The 21,967-nt window shown below is 43.6% G+C and overlaps 1 protein-coding gene across 18 annotated transcripts in view; it reads right to left on the bottom strand.

Annotated features, from left to right (window-relative positions):
• Positions 1-852: 852 nt before the first annotated feature.
• DST (dystonin) overlaps positions 853-21,967 on the bottom strand; it is a 513,682-nt gene continuing 492,567 nt past the window's right edge. For 8 of the 18 annotated variants that reach the window (XM_070456720.1, XM_070456704.1, XM_070456710.1 and 5 more), the window contains 14 exons: positions 20,382-20,525; positions 19,527-19,715; positions 18,064-18,193; positions 16,290-16,453; positions 14,995-15,157; positions 13,341-13,495; positions 13,098-13,172; positions 12,096-12,113; positions 9,132-9,249; positions 7,959-8,030; positions 6,834-7,033; positions 6,135-6,245; positions 3,303-3,426; positions 853-2,113 (listed from right to left, as the gene is read on the bottom strand). In XM_070456720.1, coding sequence (XP_070312821.1) covers positions 1,851-2,113; positions 3,303-3,426; positions 6,135-6,245; positions 6,834-7,033; positions 7,959-8,030; positions 9,132-9,249; positions 12,096-12,113; positions 13,098-13,172; positions 13,341-13,495; positions 14,995-15,157; positions 16,290-16,453; positions 18,064-18,193; positions 19,527-19,715; positions 20,382-20,525 — 1,926 coding nt within the window. In that variant the 3' untranslated portion in view covers positions 853-1,850. The remainder of the gene's footprint in view (positions 2,114-3,302; positions 3,427-6,134; positions 6,246-6,833; positions 7,034-7,958; positions 8,031-9,131; positions 9,250-12,095; positions 12,114-13,097; positions 13,173-13,340; positions 13,496-14,994; positions 15,158-16,289; positions 16,454-18,063; positions 18,194-19,526; positions 19,716-20,381; positions 20,526-21,967) is intronic. The other 10 variants (XM_070456715.1, XM_070456714.1, XM_070456716.1 and 7 more) reach the window with 5 other exon arrangements.

Genomic DNA, 21,967 nt, shown 5'->3' on the forward strand with positions numbered 1-21,967 from the left:
AGGAATATTTTAAACCACCTACCCTTCTCCTAAAGCTTATTTTTCTGTTACAAAAAGGCAAAATCCCTAGCTCTTTAACAGGGGCAGCATTCAAATGAGCTGAGATAAAATTATGTTCTTAAATTTGTCTCTGGACATGCGAGCATCTTCAGAGCACCAAAGGAGTAACAGCAACTTCAACTGCCTTCTCAGATGACGTGTTTACAATAGAATGCATGAATTACAACACACTATCTCTTAGGTTAGAACTATGCTTCCCATCAAAGGCACACACTTGAGGCCCATGCTTTGAGAAAGAAGTTTTTGTCACTTGCAAGTGGTACTCAATTTCTGTCCGTGGAGACTCCAGGTTCTCCATGATAAAGGCCATGTGAGGAACACGTGATTATCACCTTGAACCTGAACACCACCACTGCCACTTGAGGGAAGTCATAACTGGTCATGTCTTTCTAATCACATTTGATGCCATTTTTAATAAAACTCTACCATTCGATTCTTAAATGTACGCAGGCTAAGAGGATATAACTACATTACCCTGTCATACATTCCCTGCTTTTGGTTCTGTTTCTTAGTGATTTATTAACTTTTCCCCTTTTGAACAGAAGAGGGCTGGGGACCCTGTAAGCTGTGTCACCAACAGTGGCTGGCACATGGTTGGTACTTACTGAATTAAAAGTAGAATGACTGGTGAATGTTGTTTTATCATTTGCTCATTATATATTATATCCTCATGTTTCTGTCCCCCAAACTTAGCCTATCGCACTGTTACTAAAGAGATATCATCCATATAACATTTATTTAAAACAAATAAAAGGAAAAAATTCACTTTAAAGAAATCAGTTATTCCATATGTTCAAGTGAATATGTTTTATTAAATGCATACTATAATAATATCTTTCTATAGTATGTGAGTATACATAATAAATTAAAAGGTATATATTTATTAAATATAGATATAATACCAGAACATGATTATTTCAGATGAGAAAATCAAAATAAACCCATTTTTAAGTCTCTTTTGGTCACTCCAAATGGATATTTGCTCATAAAAAAATACACTGATTTTTTTTTTTCCCTGGGGAAAAAAATTAATTCCATAGCAATGTAGTTAAGGGACATATTTTATTTCATAGCTTTTCTGCAAGCAAACTTGCTTTGATACAAAATGAGTTCAATGGTACAGGTGCTACTGTCCACTCAAGCAAAAGAAAACCTCACATTTAGATGAATGCACTTTATGATGATACTCTTACAGGGTACTAGGTCTCAGGTCCAGGTGGCCTCTGGCCTCAGGCGAAGCCACGGGCACAGAAACGCACAAGAGTCTGGGAATCTCAGAGCATGGGAAGGCGCGGAAAGGAATTTTCTGTGAGTTCTCTGTCAGGTAGGACGATAAGAACAGTGGTGGGTGTGTCTGTCTTTCTGCCCCCCCATCTTGCAGTTTACACTGACATGGTCTCGGAATGGATCCCCGGGGGGTGTCTTTTGGCTTTTCGGGGCTTGCAGAGAAGCAGGGAAGTGTCATGAGGTATCCTTCATGTGCGCTCCCAGTGCAGGGCTGGCTGTCGGGAGGCTGGGGACTTACCTTCAGGTACTGTGTGCTCAGTGTAGGAACCTCTGTGCCTGTCAAACACTCTCTCCCGCCTCACAGAGGGTGTGAGTCCAACCCCAGACTATCCGACCCCAAATCATACAGAGGAAAGAAAAAGACAAATACACAGATAAGGCCATCTGCAGAATTTTTAAACTCACCTCTTGCAATATTTCACAATAATCTCTACATCATATGTTACATCTTTCAGACTTAAATAGTAAAGGCTTCAGGAAGGGCCACGGTGGAACCAACTGCACTATCTCTTGGAGGACTTGTCCAATTTCCTGGCAGGTGATTTCCTCTGGGGCGTGGGGATTTTGGAAGGCTTGGCTCCAGGCGGCCGAGAACCTGCTCGGGGCGTAGGCCTGTGTGTCGGGGGGACAATCTCCACGTCGGAGCACGCGGACTGGATCTCCGAGATGTCGAAGTCCGAGGCGTCACTGCCGCGGCGGCTGCTGGCCCGGCTGCCGGCTTTGCTGCCGGCTCGGCTCCCGGGTCGGCTCGGGGTCCTCCTGGGATCTGAGGAGAGAGAGGGCGGAGACAGGTCATCCTGCCGCCTGCGCCCCATTGCCACCAGTTCTCGAAGCTCAACACCACATTCAATCTCAGCCGGTCTGCTGGACACCAAGGAGGTGCTCAGGCAATACCTGTGGGTTTTATGGCCTTGCCTTAAGTGGATGAAATGCACAAAAAGCTGGGTACACACACAAAGTGGAGGTGGGGGGCCATCCCACCTAAAAGGGAAGTCCACACAGATGGACGGATGAGATGTACTGAACTGGACACGGTGTTTTCCGAAGTGCGGCAGGTCTGCCCGCGGGACGTGTGCAGTGCACAGGCAGAGCATGCACGCGGTGCACGTTCTACCCACGGATAAGGAATTCAAGCGTAAGGGACGGAAGACAAAAAACTGGAAGTTTAAAGACGCTTCAGCCTTGCTATAAAGAAAGCTGAGCGCTGAAGAATTGATGCTTTTGAACTGTGGTGTTGGAAAAGACTCTTGAGAGTCCCTTGAACCACAAGGAAATCCACCTAGTCCATCCTAAAGGAGATTGGTCCTGGGTGTTCATTGGAAGGACTGATGCTGAAGCTGAAACTCCAATACTCTGGCCACCTGATGTGAAGAGCTGACTCACTGGAAAAACCCTGATGCTGGGAAAGATTAAGGGCAGGAGGAGAAGGGGACGACAGAGGATGAGATGGTTGGATGGCATCACCGACTCGATGGACATGAGTTTGTGTAAACTCCGGGAGGTGGTGATGGACAGGGAGGCCTGGTGTGCTGCGGTTCACGGGGTCACAAAGAGTGGACACGACTGAGCAACTGAACTGAACTGAACTGAGGCTTGCTGAGCTCAGGACCCTGGGGTCAGAACCAGAGTGGTTGGGCTTTCCCAACCACCCAAAACAGAGCCCAGCACAATTATCGAGCAGCTAAGGAGGCCTGATCTTCTGGCCTGAAGGGGTAGACACTGTTGCAGCTTTTCTTTGATTCCACAGTCACTCTCTCATCTTTCTCTGGTACTTTCTGAAAGGGATTTTTTGAGTCCCTTATTCCCCTGGCCCATTGATCCCCTACCTTAAATGGATGACTGGAACCACCTGTTGTTTCAGAAGCATGCAGCAGCATCAGTGTGTCTTCCCGGACTAGGAAGAAATGGGGCTCTCACCTTTAGATCACATCAGGGAGGAGACACCCCAGACTCACCGGCAAACTGGGTCCGCACTCTGGCAGCTGCGGTGGTGATTAAGCCGCTGTCCTCCCCGGAGTGGAAGCCTTTCCCTGACAAGTACCCCGGAAGTCGGAGTTTGCTTCCCTGTATCGGCGTCCCCTGTGGTTAATCAGGGAAAAGACATTTCAGACACCACCTTTGTCCCAAGATCCTCCACCGACACCTCTTTGCAGGCTGTGGCAACCCTCCGCTGACACTTGGGAGGTGGAGGGGAGAGCCCATCGGTTAAACAAGGCCCTGGGCTCCCACCTACTAACTGCTTGTTCTCTCCCTGAATTCAGAGGGAACCCTCTAAAGGAGATGAGTCCATGTTGGAGAGAAGATATGAAAATGGAGATTATCCCAGGCAACAAACTGTGAGTGTGTTAGTATCTCTCAGACAGTCAGTGAATATCACAGAGTTCAGAGTTCAGCCAAAAAACGAGGATGGTGATTGCATGGTACAGAGAGAAGATGGGGCTCTGAAAAATTGTGTTTGGATTATCTGCTGCTTGCAAGGCTTTTAGGGACCAAGACAGAAATAAACAGTACAGAAAGAAAATAAGAAATGCTTACACAGCCATCATTTAAACAAACAAAATGGCCCCCCAAAGTGACATTTGATTCATCTGTAAGACGTCACTTTTATCTCTTGGCCCCATCACCTTCTATGGTCTTTACACACAAGATACCTAGGCAACATTTTGGGATGATTCTCGTAAAATTCTTACAAGCATTCAATCAATCACAACTATGAAATTTTTATTATAAGTCTAAAATCACTGCACTTTTTGTTTATCACTACAACACTTTGAAAATTCTCCCAAAGTTAAAAAAAGAAAAAACAAATCTCCTGAGAAGTATAAGGATATTGCTTTCCTCAGTAAGCTCACAGTCAGGGAGCTGTTTGGAGGAAATAAATCTATATAATTATATGTGCTTTTCAAAATTAATTTTCCTTTATCAAATACTTTTAAATGCTTAATAAAGCATATGTAAGACCTGATACATCAGACTTGCAATTTATTAATATTAATGATATCCATAGTTCATTTACATATTCTCTCTATACATCTAAGCATAGAATGTAAATAGAGTTCATATACATAGATTACCTGAGTGTTCAAAATATTATCACACATCTAACCACAATCAATCCTCACACTTACCTAATCACTTTTTCACAATCATGAAAAAGGAGGGCCTGAGGAGGGCAGTAACTTGCCCAAATGAACTCTGACAGCTCTGCTCCAGCTAAATCCCTACCTTAGAATCTCAGCAACCCAAGAGAGAGTGAGGACTCGCAGGTGATGAGACCTAGGTGACAGCTCCTTCCCACGGAACACCAGAAGCACTCGTCAGGTGCCTTGATGTGTTTCATTTTATGGTCACAAAGCTATCCATCCTCTGAAAGACCCCTCCATGGAAGGATACTGTTGTTTTGTCTCATGAGGCTACCTGAAATCATACCTAGTTTTCTATTACCTAAAGACTTTAATTTGGGGGGGTTTCCACTTTTTTACAAACTTGAATTAACGGAGTAGCACAGCCCTAAATATTTAAAACAAACGTCTCATTGCTTCTCCGCCTTTTGGCCAAGATCAAGTGTGAAACAAACGTCTCACATAAGGTTCCCTCCACTGCTTTCAGTTCTGGTCACAACAGATCCAACAGAAGTGACACCTCGAGACAGAACCTATGATACTAAATCACACTGCTCACTCGGGGGAAGGGAGAGGGATGAGGGGCTGGGGGATGAGGACGGGTTTGTGCCCCGAGTCTACAGCCATCAGCAATTTCCATTTCCATCATTTCGATCTCAGGAGGGCAATGACATTTCCTCTGCCAGCCTCTCATTATGGGTATGAGGGTTAAATAATACGTAAGAAAGAGTTTTGGAAAAGCATAAAAGGCTTTCGAGAGGTACTAAGTTACTTGCATCCAAGAGTCCTTGCCTTTAATATGAAATGCCTCCTTGGTTTCAGGAACAGTTATTTAGAGATTCTCCCCCACCCAATTCTTGTGATTCTGGTCAAATACGTGCATATGTTTATCATTTTACAGAGAAGTTTCTTTAAAAGCCATACAGTTGACTTCTAGTTAAACATAAATGTATAGGAGCTAATCTTGGCAAATTTTATATAACCTAAATATCTTATCCCTATAGAGCATGTATTTAAAAAAGGGCATACTGACTAAAAATCACTAAGTCTAATAAAGATACACACCTTTTGAGCATGAGAGATAATTTTGTGCCTACCTGAGCCCCTGACCCCCTGCACTGATGACTAAAAGGCTTCTGTCTCAACCATGCAGTGTTCTTGGACAGAAATAAACATACCAGACAGTCAGAAGGACCTTGCCCAAAGAGAAAACTCAATCCACATTCTTTTAAGTGATTCTCTTGCAAATGACACTGCCTTTCACTCTCTCCTAAAAAAGGATTACAGTATTTCTTGCTGAAACTCTGTCTAGAAGCAGAAGGATACCATCAACTTGAAAAGAAACTGGACTCAGGTCTGGGTATAATCTCCTGTACTTCACTCTCCCAGGGGAGAAAAGCAAAATTAAGAATGAGCAGGAGAACAAAAAGCAAAAGAGGTCAAGAGCCCGCAGTGGTGGCAAGGTTAGGGAGCTACAAGCTGTCTTTTCTGTTGACCCCTTACTCTGGTGTCTGCCTGGAAATGCTGGGTTGAGACTTATTACACAGAAGTCTTCAAAAAGACACAGTATCATCAACAGTGCAGTTATCAAGGTGAGCCAGGATTAGTAGGTGATTGTTTCAGTTAAAGGCAGCTGTTAGGCTGGACTCTGGGGCCTTACGATACCTCTGGAGATGACACGGGAAAGTCAGGGCACTCAGCTGGTTTACAGGGAGTTGACACCTTGCTGTTTGTCAACCAGGGTTTACCATAATTGCGTGTTAAAGGATGGAGAATCTGTATGGAACAACGGCAAATCAAACGTGAAGGACGGCAGATAAAAAGCAAAGCCATGGAAAGAAAGATTCACAGCCACTCATTTTGCAGTAAGAATGATCACCATTAAAAACAAATGGAAAGGTCTGATGGCAAATTACACACACCAAAAACATGAATGAAGCCTTAAAAAGAAAAACCAATCTAAAAGGTATCAAAGTCTCCAAACAGATTGTCTCTATATTGTCTCTGTATGTCTCAAAGGCATACAAAAAAAATATATATATATACATACATACACACACACACATATATATATTTAATCCTGCATCTTCCATATTGTGATAAGGGACACATCTGGAGAAAGCTGGTCCTGCAAATTCTAGGAACCCCAAACATTGAAAAGCATACTCTAGCACAGCACTCCCCAACCAGCAGTCTGGCACCAGGGACTGGTTTGGGGATGATTCAAGAGCATGGCATGAACTGCGTACTTTATTCCTATTTGTTATTACAGCAGCTTCACCACAGAACATCGGACATTAGATTCCAGAGGCGGGGACAGCTGCTCTGGACGGGGAGTGCGGAGGAGGAGAAAACGCGTCCTACCTTGGGTGTGCTGCTGGCGGGGACTTGAGGGGAGGCGGCCTGGCCGGCCTGGCTGGACACGGACATGGACCGGTTGGGTGAGGCAGCCCGGGACGAGGGCCTGGACCTCCGGCCCCGCGGCCGGAAGGCAGCCATGCCCTGAGTGGCTCCATCTGCCAGGATGAACTTCTCCCGCAATTCCATGTTCGTCCTTCCCTTAGCTGGATGGTGGAACACGTGACAAGGCGCGCACACAGGAGAGGAAGGGGAAAAAAAAAAGAGGGGTTCAGTCATGTGAGGGGAAGATCGCCACCGGCACCACAGACCACGTGGAGGATTGCAAGAACACCTTTTTGCCATGCCAACTCCAACTCAGCATCACAAAAAGTCAAATGCATTCCTTTACAATGCATTCCTTTTGGATACAAGTAAGTTGGGGGAAGAAAAAAATAAAAGTGTATTTATTCTAACACTAGACACCAGCAAGAGGAACCACTATTAAAGAGAGAGTCAGCATGAAAATGACAAGCTCATGCTCAAATACTGTTAATCCACCCGCTACTGATGCCTGCAGTGTTTCCCTATGCCATCCCCACCCCAAGGGGACCAGGGAGGCAGGGACTGTGGCTTTTGTAGGCACTACTGAGGTCAGGAGATTGAGACCAATATTGCACCATCAGGATTAATTGAACAGTTATACAGAATGAGAGATGGGTTATTAATCATGATGACAACACATAAACTTTCGGGTTTTTGACTTTCAAGAAGGCGGCTGGTATTTTTATTTTATGCCTTAAAAACCTGGTTTTACAACATGCAAAATAACAAACGCCAGACTGCAGGATCTGGGAGGTCATCCGTGATTCAACACTCAGACCAACACATGTGCATGCGCAAGAGGTGCCGCCAGAACCTCGCGTGCAGGGCGTTGGCCTGTGTGATCGCGGACACAACCCCTGCGTCTGCAACACTGGAATGGCGTCCAATGTCGAGAGTTTCAATTTGGAAGCACCAGCTCAGTTGGATGTGAGTTAAGCCATACGTGACTGATGAAGCGCGTTATTTGAAAACAAACGACGAAAGCAAGAATGTCAAGGAGGAAAGAGGAGAGGTCAGAGGGGAGAGGCAAAGAGAGGGGTCGCCAACCTATAGTAGGCTGAGTAGTAGTGATTGAAGAGTTTGATTCCGAGCGTAACATTTTACTCCCATGATGATGAACTAGAAGAAATGACACAGGATACCAATCACATTCAAGAGAACTGTTAGCAGAAGAAGAAACAGCACAGTGGTTGACTACGCCAAGGTCGCTCAGGTCGGGCCTTTAATGCACGGTTTAGAAGAAGAGAAGCAGGCACAGGCTGACTCGGGAGGAAAAACGCACCTGGAAGACTCTGCCCCGGGCTTTGCCTTTCTCAGGCAACCACACAGAGTACTCTGCCTTCTCCCTTGTTTCATAAATGGAGCTGTACTACCTTAGGCTGCACTGCTTCCAAAATACAAAACAAAAGGGCGCCTTTGCTTTCACTGCAGTCCTTTAGGCGTAATCACCCGCGGTGGCCTAGCAGGGAGGCCGGCGGACTGGCTGCCTGAACCCGAGAGCTGCCGTGCAGCGTGTGTGCATGTTCTTAGGGCGCTGATCCAGAATTTCAAAATTCAGAGTCACATCAGGAGCTTATTATTTTAAAAGTTTTTCAATACTGCCTTCCTCACCTCTCCCTAATTTCAGAAAAACTTTTGGCTTTCAAACTTCTTCTGTACAGTATCTTCAATCTTCATCACTCGATTTTCTCTCCTCTTACTTTGCTTTTCAATGACAGAGGAAATCCTGTCCTTGGCTGGCAGAATTGCTCATTTTGGAAACTGCAGATGGGGGGGTGTCTCATACAGAAAAATACATTCTAGTGTTTGCCATCTCCCAGTCTCCTAGTTATCCAGGAGAAGTGGGGGGGAGAAAAGAGAGAGAGGAACACAGTTTACATGACTGCCCCAAGTTCTTTGGGAACGTCAGGCTGACAGACCAATGTGAACATTCACTGTCGTATTGGGCTGGCTAAGAAGTTCGTTTGGATTTTTCCGTAATGTCTTATGGGCAAACCCAAGCGAACTTCTTCGCCAACTCAATAATATATGACCAAAATAAGCCTCAGTAAGTTATTTTTAGATAACTTTTAAAAAGCGTTTTACTTTATATATTGGAGTTGATTAACAATATTATGATAGTTTCGGGTGTACACCCCAGTATGGTTCTGATGCTGGAAAATAACACAAGATGGACATACTTGCAGAGGGTTACTACCCTGACGGTAAGCGCCTCCTTACCCCGGCAAGGGTCGTTCTTCACCAGGAACTCGTCGAGTGCCATCCATCCACCTCCAACGCGAACCATCACGGTGCTACGCAGGATGCGGACGAGCCGGAGCTGCTGCGAGTCTCCAAACTGGGGGAGGAAGAGAGAAGACCCTCGAATGTCCAGGGTAAATCTCAACCACGGCATGAAGTGCGATCTGCTATAAGCAACCAACTCTAACTTCCTGCTTAGTTCACAGCGATTAGTAAAATCTCAGAGAGAGGGGTTTGTCATGATCTGCGTTAGACAGCTGCATGCTGATTTAGCCCAGAGGAAACAGTGTGAAAAAAGATGATGAAGGTTATCACGTGTAATCCTGAAGCTTTCTTCTAAAAATGATTTTTCTCTCTTATGACAGAAACAACATTAGTAAGGAAGTAATTGAAAAATGTTTCTAGAGATTAAACACAGTCATGAAAATAAGCACTGATCCGTCTCCTGTTGCTTCCAGGAGGCAACATGATCCTAAAGAAAATTTAATAAACTCCGATTCTTCATGAAAACTTCCTCTTATACCTAAAGCTGTTGGAAATCTGTGGTAGAAATCTTCATAAATTCATCTGCTTTCTCTAAGCAGTTCTGACTTAGAGAAAGAGACAGTAAACGATCATGACGAATGGAAATTTCACAGTTAAATAAAATTTCTGCATCACTAATTATCTGGTAGGCTAACTTGTAAAGGCTGGATTAACATGCCATTTTAGATTACTGTCATATTTGGACAGACACTGACACATAAGAAATGATACAGCTTTCAAATCTAAAAGGCTTTCTTTAAAGCTGTATGCATCAAAGTTGCTGACACTGAGAAGCACGCTTTTCCTGCTCTCTCAGTGGATCTTCGATCACTCAGATAAGCTACAAATTCTTCAACTCTTGAATACACATCTAGACTGCAGGCAGTTTCTGATCATAAGGTGTATTTACCATGAAAGCCCATGAGAAATGATTTTCTACCCTTAAATCATTTCTAATAAGCTCATGATCAACTTACAAAAACCACCAGACTGAATTTCACGGTTGCCAAACTGGCAGATACCATAGCAAAATCAACAGTCAAGTTGACATAAAGAGCTTCTTTTTAAGGCAGGGAACACACAGTTGTGACTATCTGTCTGGGCTTGTGAAAGATAAATAGAAAAACTTGAAGCAGCAACAATTTGTTGCTTTTCATAAATCTTAACGCTGAGTTTCAGGAAGGGAACACTAGAACAAAGCCAACCATCCCAGACCCTGAAACTCAGAAGGAGCCAGAAAGCATGTAAAATGTACCAGTGGGACTCAGACAGTCACAGCAAACCTTGTTACATCGCTTTTTCTAAAATGGTTTTTAAGCCTTGAGATTTCAACTCTCCTGTAACTGAACCTGCTCGTGAATTGTAAATTAAAATTTAAAAATCAAAATACATACTTGTTAGAAAAAATTTGGTGCTGCTAATAAGCAAAGGGAAGGAGGGGATTCAAAGAAAATTACCCTTAAGGAACCAGATAATCAGACCGTACACTTTTGGTCCAAGATTACGTTGAAAACAAGCTTTAAGGATATAGATAAATATTTATATCACTCATAAATAATGTAAAATACTTATTTTATAGAGATGATATTTCAATTTATTTCCATCATAATAAATATGAATGAGCTTAAATTTTGAGATGGCATTCTCTGATAGATACCATTGTCTTTAGAATTTCCCTGATTTTTTTCGACAGCTAAATTGAAAGAAAAAATACATAATGTTGTTGTTTGTATTTTCAGTGACTTAAACCTCTTGGGTCATTTCATCCTTTCCAAAAGTAAAAGATGCTGTCACAATTACTAACTTAGAAAATAACAAGAAAGGGAAAGTAACTTCTTATGCAAACTAATGGAAGGTTTCAAAACATCTATTCAAAATGACTTAAAAATTTTATTTGAAAAAATAATTTCCTTGCAGTAAATGATACTTGGTAATGTGAAACTTAAGATTTAATCCAACTTAGAAACTGAGGAGCAGAGTAATATCTATAGATATGGTCAGATATTCTGGAGGAGGGGATGCCAATCCACTCCTGTACTCTTGCTGGGAGACTCCCATGGACAGAGGAGCCTGGTGGGCTGTCGTCTACGAGGTGGCATAGAGTCAGACACTACTGACGCAACAGCACACACAAATGGTCAGGTATTACAAATAGCACAATTGTTTTTTAAAAGCACAGAGTTAAAAAAAAAAAACTCCTTGTTTAAATCAAAATATGATTTCTCTTGTCTTTAGTTCTAAAATTCTGATCTTGGTCAGTCTGACTTAACTCTGAGGTCAAAATGGCCTAAAGTACAGCTAGGATTTCGTGCAAGTCACAAGAGAGACAGTTCCTCACAGGGATTCGTATCATTTAAGACCGGCAGAACGACTTTCTACTCAGGATGCAAAGCCCTAACTCGACGAACCAGGGCACATGGATGACGGCGGCTCTGGAGAAAACCATCCCCGAGGCCGAGTGCTGTGCTGACCGCACTGAGCTGTCCTCCCGGGTCACTGCCAGAGGCTGGCCCCATTCCCACTGCCCTCCTCAGAGCCACCTCCTCCTCACGGCCCAGCACCAGCAAGCCCGCCCGGAGACTGAACAGTCAAGTCTGTGCTGCGAGGAGCAGCTGCATGTGGCAGGTGGGAGCAGGATCACCAAAGACAGGACTGAAAACGCACTTGCCACACCGTGCCTAGCCAAACCACAACTGATTATCTGGTTTGCTTGAAGGTAATCTCCTCAGAGACACAAAGCAAAAAGGAGTCCTGGATCTAGGACCCTCACAGCGTTGACAGAAACACCACGCCCACCAACAATGTAGTAGCTAGGGGTACAGCAGGGGGAGATTGGCCAGGGCAAGCTTTAATGACTATGAATTAAAGTTAAAAAAAAAAACCATTCGGAACTTGAGAATACATTCCACTGGTTTATACCTGATTTCCCAGGAAGAACTGATAAAAAAAAAAAATGAAAAATGGAAGAAAGACACAATTAGTTCAATAGGAAACTTTTCATATGACTCCAGAAAACACACACACCCTCTCACTCTCTCTCTCTCACACTCTGGGATTCTGCATATAGTATCTAGTTTAGAGATGTGCAGGTACCCATTTTTCTCAACTTCAAACCAAACAATCAGAAAATCTTCTATGCAAGTTTTTTGGAAAGTCTTTGGGTTTCAAACTTAAGGTAAGAATTCAAACGTCTACTGGGTTGGCTAAAAAGTTCACTTGGGTTTTCCCGTGCCATCGTCCGGAAAAACATGAACAAACTTTTTGGCCAGCCCAATAGATGAATATTTTTCAGTGCGGAGATACAAAAACAAAATGAATACTGTTTCATTCTAAGTAACAGACTATAGGAGGGAAACCCAGCACATTTCCTATCTAGCTACTACAAATAAGAGATGTTCCAAAAAAAGAGGGAAAAAAAATGATAGAGAAAGTGTGACTAAGTCACAAGTGCTTTCAAGTAATTGTTTTGAAAGAAGGTGAACTGAGTTATTAAGATTTAAATTTTTAAAAACTGTCTGCATCAGAGGACAACACTGCCTCTTTCTCACATTTATAAAAACAAGTCAAGATTTTAACTTCGCTCGCTTCCTGGCTTGGAATAGTTTTGTTCCTGAAAGTATGACAACTTACCTCTGATCATAATAAAATAGATTATGAAGTAATATGAAGCAACCTAAATATACAAGATGTGTTTTCCTGTGAATATTTTTCTCCTTGAATGGACATCTTGTACATGTCAAAGATATGTCCTAATATACAACAAGCTATCTTTGTATCATTTAAAGTTACAAAAGCTGGAATTTCACATACCAGTACCCTTTGACAGATGGTAAAAATAAATCATTAGCACTCCTGGGAAGCAATACAGATCACATTCCACTCGTCCTTTAAGTGGACCTCGCAGCTGTTTTGGAAACTCACCCTGTATTTGTTGTCTCCAATCTGCTCAACCTGGAATCGTTTCGCACATTTGCACTTAGCTACCTGCCTTGTCACCTGCCAGAAGCAATGATAAAATAGTCACTCTAAGATTAATATCACATTGTGGCACCCTTAAAACCGTTATGCAACAACAAAATGTGGAAATAAAGCAGCATCAATTGTGCAGGCTATCTGGGCGGGACACGAGGTGACTGATGCAGGCAGCACAAAGGCAAGCAGTACCTCATCTTCGATTTTGTCAGCATCAGTGACGGGTTTGTATGCATCCTTATTTGGGTGAAGGGCAGCCACAAATTCATAGTAGTCAATGTACCCGTCTCCATCTCTGTCGAAGATGTCTGCAACCGCACTCATCTCCAGGCGGCTGGTAGGGAACTCTTAACAGTTTCAAAACAATAGTAAGTAGCATTACTGAGGGATCACTGACAAATGAAACTGCAAGGTATTTAAGATGAAACCATAATAATGTGATATATGTACACTGTGGAGGGATTCCTCTCATCTAGTTAACACATCCATCACCTAACATATTTATCTTTTGCACATTTTTTTTGGTTAAGAGTAAATTTTACTCTTTCAGCAAATTCCAATCTATACATGTTTTCAATCATAGTCACCATGTTACATAAATATATATGTGTATGTTATATATATGTATATAAGAATATGTTATACATATATAACCAAACATGTATTATATATATATATAGCCATAGTCATACATTAGATCTTCAGGCCTTATTAATTAATTAATTAATTTTATATCTGGAAATTTGTACCCTCATGCCAGCCTTTCCCCCACCTCCCAGCCACTTTCCTGCCATTTCTGTGAGTCTGATTTTTTGTTTAGATTTCACATACAAGTAATAATTAGGATATTCTCACTATACTCTACTCCAAATGAACACTGATAAGACCTTCCACTTATAATAAAATTTTACCAAAAAGGATTTGTGTGGGTTTTTTTGTTTTTTGTTTTTGCCTCCTTGTGTGGCTCATTTGGAGGATCTTAGTTGCCTCACCAAGGAACTGAATCCACGACCCCTGCAGTGGAAATGCAGAGTTTTAACCAATGAACCCCCAGGGAAGTCCCCCCAAAGATTTAAGTCTTAAAGTAAGTAGCATTAACTTGTTAATTCTGCCTCGAGACATTCTTGGTTGTACATCTGAATTCCAGTGTGGCCAGTTAAATGATCAGAATGATCAAATATAATAAAATCTTTAAAAAGAAAAAAAAACTGATTTATATAACATAAGCACAACCACTATATATGTGGCCTAAATTTACCCTTATTTACTATTTGAATCTTATTTAGTGGCTATTTTTCTAGGCTAAAAACTATTTAAGATTAGCAAATTTCATATGGTTCAAGTACCACTTATGGAATAATTTACATGAAATTTACTTTGAGAATGGTTTCTGGTAACCTCTGCCAGAGAAATCACAAACACAGGATCAAACTAATCTATCAACGAAGGGGGCACGTAATTTTAAGAATTTTTATAGCCTTGTAATTTCCTACTAATGACAATATTAGATTAGAATGTGAACAACAAAAAAGAGGGACTGCCTTGCATTTACTGACTGCCCATTTTATGCCAGGCAACACAGTCTAAGAGTTAAGAATTATTAACCTGATTACCCACTGCCAGATTATCTGTGGTTGACACAATTAGTAAGTGTGCCTGCCTCCAAAGCCATACATTTTAATCAAGAACAGTTTTTTTTTGTTTGTGTTTTTGAGGGCAATGATTTCAAAGCCAAATTTAAAGGTGATGCTTTATTAGTAACACAAGATTCCTGGCTCCAAAACTTAAATTGTGCTCATTTTCTTAAAAAAATACATTTATCCTGGCCACCTCACTTGGGACTTACTTGAGGAAAGGATTCCGTCAATAAACTCTTGTCGGGTTATTTTCCCATCCTGATCTTTATCGATCCGCCTGAAAAAGTCCATCACTCGAGATTTCTTGTGGTTCATCCAGCGCATGTACTTTTTGCGCCAGACATCAAAGTCAAAGTTGGCAAATTCTCTAAGCTGAAAAGGGCAATAGGCATTTTGCTGAGTGACGACTGCGCTCAAATTACATCTTACACAACATGAGTGTGATTCTTAACGATCCTCTAGACAACAAAAATTTTATAAGATATGAACATTATTTTTAATGGTCCTCTAGAAAAAAAATTGTATCTTACAGAATATGAATTACCATTATTTTTAATGATCCTCTAGATTCAAGGGTCCCCAGTCTCTGGGATCTACTGTTTGATGAGCTAAGGTGGAACTTATGCAATAGTAATAGAAATCAAGTGCACAATAAATGTAACGTGCTTGAATCATTCTGAAACCAATCCCCACCCCAGTCTGTGGAAAAACTCTCTTCCACGAAATTGATCCCTGGTGCCAAAAAGGTTGGGGACTGCTGCTCTAGATAACAAGAATTTTATCTGATACAACATGATTAACCCTATTTTTGATGATCATCTAGACAACACACACACACTGTTCTTTCCAAGAGAGACATCATCTTGTAAAGGGGGCCTCAATGCTTATCCTGTAAAGTTTATTTCATTACTGCCACTGTTCTGTTCTTTACTTAATAGAAGGAACAAAACTCAAAATGTCAAATGAAAATTTTTTGGTAAGAGCAAAGTCACAAAGGTGCCGTGACCCATGAGGACATAGCTCTGTGCCCCTGTGGGGCAGGCCCAGCTCAGCACGACCCATTTAACCCCACGAGCTCTCCACCGCCAGACGCTCTCAACTCCCACCTTTTAAACATTCACCAACTCCAGAATCTGAAACTCTAAGAGCCTCAGATCAGAGTATGTATAATTAAAAGATCTGCATTATAAATGATTACAGTTGCTAGGTGATGCCACCTGCAAACGTGTCAAACCAGACCTTTTCCTAAGACGGCACCTTCTTATTATGTTACAACTGTTTTTGACTTTGATCCCTTAAATCGAAAGCCCATCTATCAGGGGTCTGTTCTCCATAAAAACATTCATACTTGTGGCATTAATTTTAGAAATATTAATAAAATATGCACTCTGACATGAACCATTTATCGATTACCAGAAATGTTGAAAAAAAATCAAGATTTTGGCAATGTGTTCTGGTGAATGCGGGCAAATGACACTGTGGTGGCGAACACGAGTCTCCTCACCTCCTCCAGCCTGTCCAAGGCGTCGTTAAGCTTCCTCCTCCTTTCTAAGGCAAGAAGCCAGACTTGCTGCCACTTGCTCACCAGTAAGTTGACCCTGGGATTTTTGGTTTCAATTTGCGTCTGTGATCCAGAGGGATAGAAGCTTGGGGCTGGGAGGCGTTTACCTGTTAAAACACAACTTGATTAGGATGGCGAAGTCTCCAGGGGTTTGGAAGGCGTTAAGGTCTGACCTTTCCTGCTCCTCATTCAGAGTGAACCAACTTCACTACTGACTGTGATGAGTAGAAACTCTGATGGAGGTGAAGTGCAGAATCAGGGTCCAAATGCGTTTTACTTAACAGGGATTACATACTGTTCAGAGACAGAGGCATTTTAACATAGCTTGACAGGAGCCCTGAGGTACTAGAACGCTCTCTCAATACACTGAAGCTTCAAACACTTTTCAACCTGAATTCTGGGCCACTTGAGGGACAAAGAAGCACCCTGCCTTCTTCCTCTTGGCTACCTCCGCAGGGCACTGCTGTCTGTGAACTCAGCTCCAGAAACCTGGCTGTGACTAACTGGCTGCGCCTATGAGGACGGCAGGTGCGGGCAGGCAGTACCGGGGCACCGTAGTCCGAGTGAGACCCCCGCAGACCCCAAACCAGCCACCAGGTGTGAGACAGCCCGATTCCTCCAGGCCCCATTCCTGCAGAGACAGCCTCCTGAACACTGTCTCACGTCCCAACTTACCGCCCTCCTCAAGCTTCCTCCCTCTTTCTATCATTTACAGGCTTCCATAATGTCACAGCTTCCTCATCTAACTAAATGGCTCAGCGTGAGCTGGAAAAACACATCACTGGCTTCAGCTTGTACACAGGAAGGTAGTGTCTAGGCTGACATTTGGCTAGATTTCCTAACCCCCACGGGGCTGTACAGAGATATCAATAGCTAATATTTACTGAGCATTTAACAACAGTCCAGGAAAGGAAGTACACTGAACACTTCACACATAGTAGTTAAACTAAATCCTCACCACAGTCCAAGGAGGTTACAATTCTCCCCTTTTACAGATGAGAAAAGTGAGGTTCAGAAAGGGTTTAGGTAACAGGTCCAAGGTTGCACGATCCAGCTGGTGGGGCGGGGGGGCCCACAGGACAACCGAGTACTCCGCATGCGGAGTCCATAACCACTTTCTTACCATGGCAGACCCCAAACCATTTTTTCTTTTTGTTATACTAAGACACTGTTCAGAAAATCACAAATTGGTATAAATTGTGCTTCTTCTAAATCTTATCCAAGCTATTATTGAATTTAATGTCATTTTTTGGGGTCAAGACAGGCTGGGAAGCCAGTAAATAGAGCCTGAAGTCATATGACCGTGAGCAAAATCAATCAGATTACTGGTTACTAGTGAACAGTTAGGTCACGGTCATTCCTATTCCTATTCCACTCCACTTGAGGGTTATTTACATACTAGAAGCAGAATGAGTCATTTCAAAGGGGTTGATGATTTTGGTTCTTGTTGCCAATCTTTCTAATTTCTTCGGGCTAATCTTAAAGATACATCTCAAGCAAATAAGGTTACATACAGAGACCTGGATTTACCTTTATCTTTATTTTTAAATAAGGTGCTGTAATACTTAGCCCATGCTTTCTTTCAAGAAAAGCTTTTGTTATTGAGAGCTCGTGTAGAATCACCTAGGCCTCCAAAATGTCAAGCCGTAACTCAAAATAAAAGGAAGCTAACTTTCGTGTATCGGCATCCTTGTTTTAAGGAAACGGCCCCGCTTACGTCCTGCGCGCCCCTTGTCCAGGACTGGAATGTGGGACTGCAAGGAGGAGGGGTCTGCCGCCCTCCGCTTGTAGGTCTTGGTGACTCTGTCCACGTCGGGCTGCTTCCTGGTCATCTCCTCCATGAAGGTCTGAAAGAAAGCAGTGAAACCAACCAAATACAAGCCTGTCAGTGAACGCTACCTTGAGAAATGAACTAAAAAGAGAATAAAAGGACCACACCACGATTTCTGAAAAAAGAAAAAAATAGCATGTTTTACCCAAGGGGGAAAAAAAAATCTAACCACCTTAAATACAGCATTTACTTACTTCTAAAGACTACGAAGTGTTACAGGTTAGTAAGGACGGTGTTTCAAAAGCCATTTGTTCTCGCTTGAACACCACCCCGGGAGCAGCGGATGACGAACACACCCTGTCCGTGACCGGCCGGGACCAAGCTTCCCGCTCCCCGTGAAGAGTCTCAAAGTGAGTACCTGTGTGCTCGGCAGTGAGTCAGCGGGGCTATCTAGGGACACGTCTCATATCCAAAATGTTTAAGATGTCTTTGATATACAGTGACAGAAAGCATTCACATTAAATGTGGAAACATCTCAAATATCCCTATCAATAAATGGGCTCTACCAGTGAGGGCCCTCCGGGCTCAAGTTTATACTTAAAAGGTTTGGCTCTCTTGCCGTTTGTCTCATCTTCTCGGGCTTATGATCATGATTGATCATGCGTCCCTGTATGCGAAATCGGTGGCAAAGGCAAAGACTGGTAAAAATGATGGGAAAAGGAGGAAGCAGACAAAAGTGAGAAAAGTGAAGAAGCACGTTTGCAGAATGTTCATCACCCTGGAGAACACTGATCACTTTAACACTGCAGATGCCAGAGATGCTTCAGGGCCGCACAAGCACTGAAATCTTATACCTCTATTAAAATACGATCGCACTGTTAATGGTTTAGCGAAGTAATCTGACACTCAGTGATCTCCATAAATGCACATTAAAGAAATGAATGAGCAAACAGCAGGTCAGCGTGATGCCCATCACTTCCGAACCTGACACTTTTTTGAGTGAGACCATATGTTCCCACTGAGATGAGATGTGTCTGAAGGACTGGCGGGCTTCTTGTGAGCTGCTGAGAGCAGACAGTAGAAGATGCAAACATGGATCAGTGAACAAGAGAGGAGAGGTGGCTATGGGGGTGCAGGAGGGGAGGGGCGGACCTGGGGACAAAATGCAGGGAGAGCCGCCCGCCAAGGGAGCAGGGGGTGGCCGGGGGGAGAGCCCATCCGAGGGGGGCGCCCTGATGCGGCCAAGAGGAAAGAGCATCTGAAAAGGGCAGGAGACCCCAGCAAAGCGAGAGAAGCTCCAGGGTCAGGGTGGAGTCAGACACAGTGGGGAGGGGCTGAGGAAGTGAACATGAGCACACGGCCTTCTCCTGAGAAGGCCCGAGAAGGCGGGCTGGGGTGATGTCTGTTACCTGGTGCTCCGCGATGAGGGCTTTCACCTCTTCGATCTCCTGGGGGATGACCTCCTTGTCCCTGTCGCTCAGCGTGGTTTCGGCCCACTGCAGCCAGGCCAGCAGGGCTTCCAGCAGCTCCTGCTTTGCGATGAGCCCGGCCAGGGCGCCGGCCAATCTCTGCTGGTGCTGCTTCGCCCAGGCCAGCACCTAATGGACAAACAGACCTTGCTCCCACTCCCATCCATCTTAGGGCATGATTTCACGGGTGTTAAGTACACAAAATTTAAACGTGTATCAGGATCACCCTCGGCTAGACCCATAACTCTTCCAGTTTTTCAAGATTCCATCAGTGGTCCCAAGACCCAGCTAGTGGAGGATACAGGAACCCTTTACAACACTGGTCACCCTCAGAAGGGAAGAAGGCCATCAATCACCCAGGCGTCCCTTCGCCTTCGAATTTAAGTTCAAACTGGCATCCCCCGAAGGATCATGCATGCCAACTCCACAGAGTGCAGGGTGGAAATAAAAACAGCTAAGATCTTAAATACAAAATGGATTCACTTGTGTGTGCAATTCTTTCTATAAGCATAGATGGCTCTGAAAAACCTATTCAGCAGATATGATGTGGAATTGGACAGAAAGTTCTATAGAGAACCAAGTATTTGCCTTTTCATGTTTAAGGGACACAGCTGCAGAACACCTGTAACTTCTTCAAGAAAAGTGGGTGGCAGAGATAGGTAATACCCAGAGGAATGGTCTCACAAAGAATGCAAGCCTCCAGGTTCCCCCAGCCTTAAAAGGCATAATCAATTGCCCAAGTGTGCACAGCCCCTCACCCTGACTCCCTCAGCTCCCGCTGCCCTACGCACTCACCTCCTCGAATCTGGCCCGGATGATGGTTATCCAGTGCTTGATGGTGGTGATGGAGTCGGGGTGGCAGATGGCCAGGATGGCGTCCCCCATGCTGGTGGCCTTGTTGAGGGCGGCGCGCTTCTCCTCCAGTCTCTTCATGAACTCCTGCAGCAGAAACAAAGGCACGCAGGCTGAAACCAAAACTCAGGCGGCGCCCACTGGACTCTCAGAGCTAAACCAGCAAGCAAGAACTTAAACTGATTTATTCACAGCTGGAAATCATTCGTCAATGAGGAACTGAGAGAGGGAAGGAAAAGAAATCGGAAAAAGCATCTTCTAACCCACTCTCAAAATCTAAGGTGCAGGATACTGTCTTGTGCTTTACAAATACATTATACAAAAAAAAAACCTCCTAAATTTGAATATATTATAATTATTATATTAACAGAGAGGGGAATTGGGACAGGGCCTAAACCAGAGACAGAAACAATGTGAATTGAAAAAAATAAATAATGTTCTAGCAAATAAGACAAGGAGGTTAGTGTTTAAAGCAGCATTCACTGCGCCAGGAATGACAGGAATGTGTATCCAAAAAGTGCCAAGGAAGACAGCGGGCTGGCCGGGAACCGGGAAGGCCTGGGCTGCAGGAGAGAAGCTCCGCACCCAGGCGGGAAGCAGGCCCGTAGGGCTGAAGCAAGTGGTCTGACAGGGCCGGCCTCAAAGGCCGGTAAAGAGAGCCATCCTCAGCTTCGGCAGGACACACAAGCCTCAACAGGTCTGGAGGCTGTCAAACCAACCTGCTTACAAGTATCTCACACGCTTTACTTTTGGCCACCAGAACTGTACCTGTAGATTCATGGATCACAGAACTCTGAAAGTGGGGCTGAAGGATGAGAATCTTGGCCCTAAAATATGTGACATGCCTCCCGAATCCTGCACCAAATTTCAAACACCCACTGACCACCTCTGATCTATCTGGACCCCACACCAAGAACAATTCCTGCCCTGACAAGAGTGGGAGGGAGTGGACAGCACCTGGTGACCAGGGGGTCATCTCAAATTGCAGGGGTGCATGTCTAGTGACCTTTCCTTCCTAACCTCCAGAGTGGCTGTCTGATGACTCCTACGCTGGCAGTTTGCTCTGATAAAACTGGATAAAATCCATTTACATGCACAGCTACTAGATGTTAAGGTGCACAAGATCAAGAGTGTCTTATTCAATTCTGTGTCTCTGTGGCTGAATAGATGCTGGGGGAGTCCGGGCTCAGTCATTCCGCTAACATGATCTACTGTAACTTTTAGTTTATACTGGGGTACAGTTGACTCACAATGCTGTGCTAGATTCAGATGCACAGCAAAATGATTCAGTTCTATATATACATGTATCCATTCTTCTTCACATTTTTTTTCCCATAAAAGTTGCTACAGAGTACTGAGCGGAGTTCCCTGGACTGGGGGTCCTTGTTGAGCACCTCCTTTATATACAGGAGTGTGCACATGCTAACCTGAGACTCCTAATGTATCCTTCCACCCACCCTTTCCCTTGGTAACCATAAACAAATGAACTTATTTACAAAACAGAAACAGACTCACAGACTTTAATGACC

The sequence above is a fragment of the Odocoileus virginianus genome, chromosome 27, assembly GCF_023699985.2.
Source record: "Odocoileus virginianus isolate 20LAN1187 ecotype Illinois chromosome 27, Ovbor_1.2, whole genome shotgun sequence".
NCBI classification, from domain to species: Eukaryota; Metazoa; Chordata; class Mammalia; order Artiodactyla; family Cervidae; genus Odocoileus; species Odocoileus virginianus.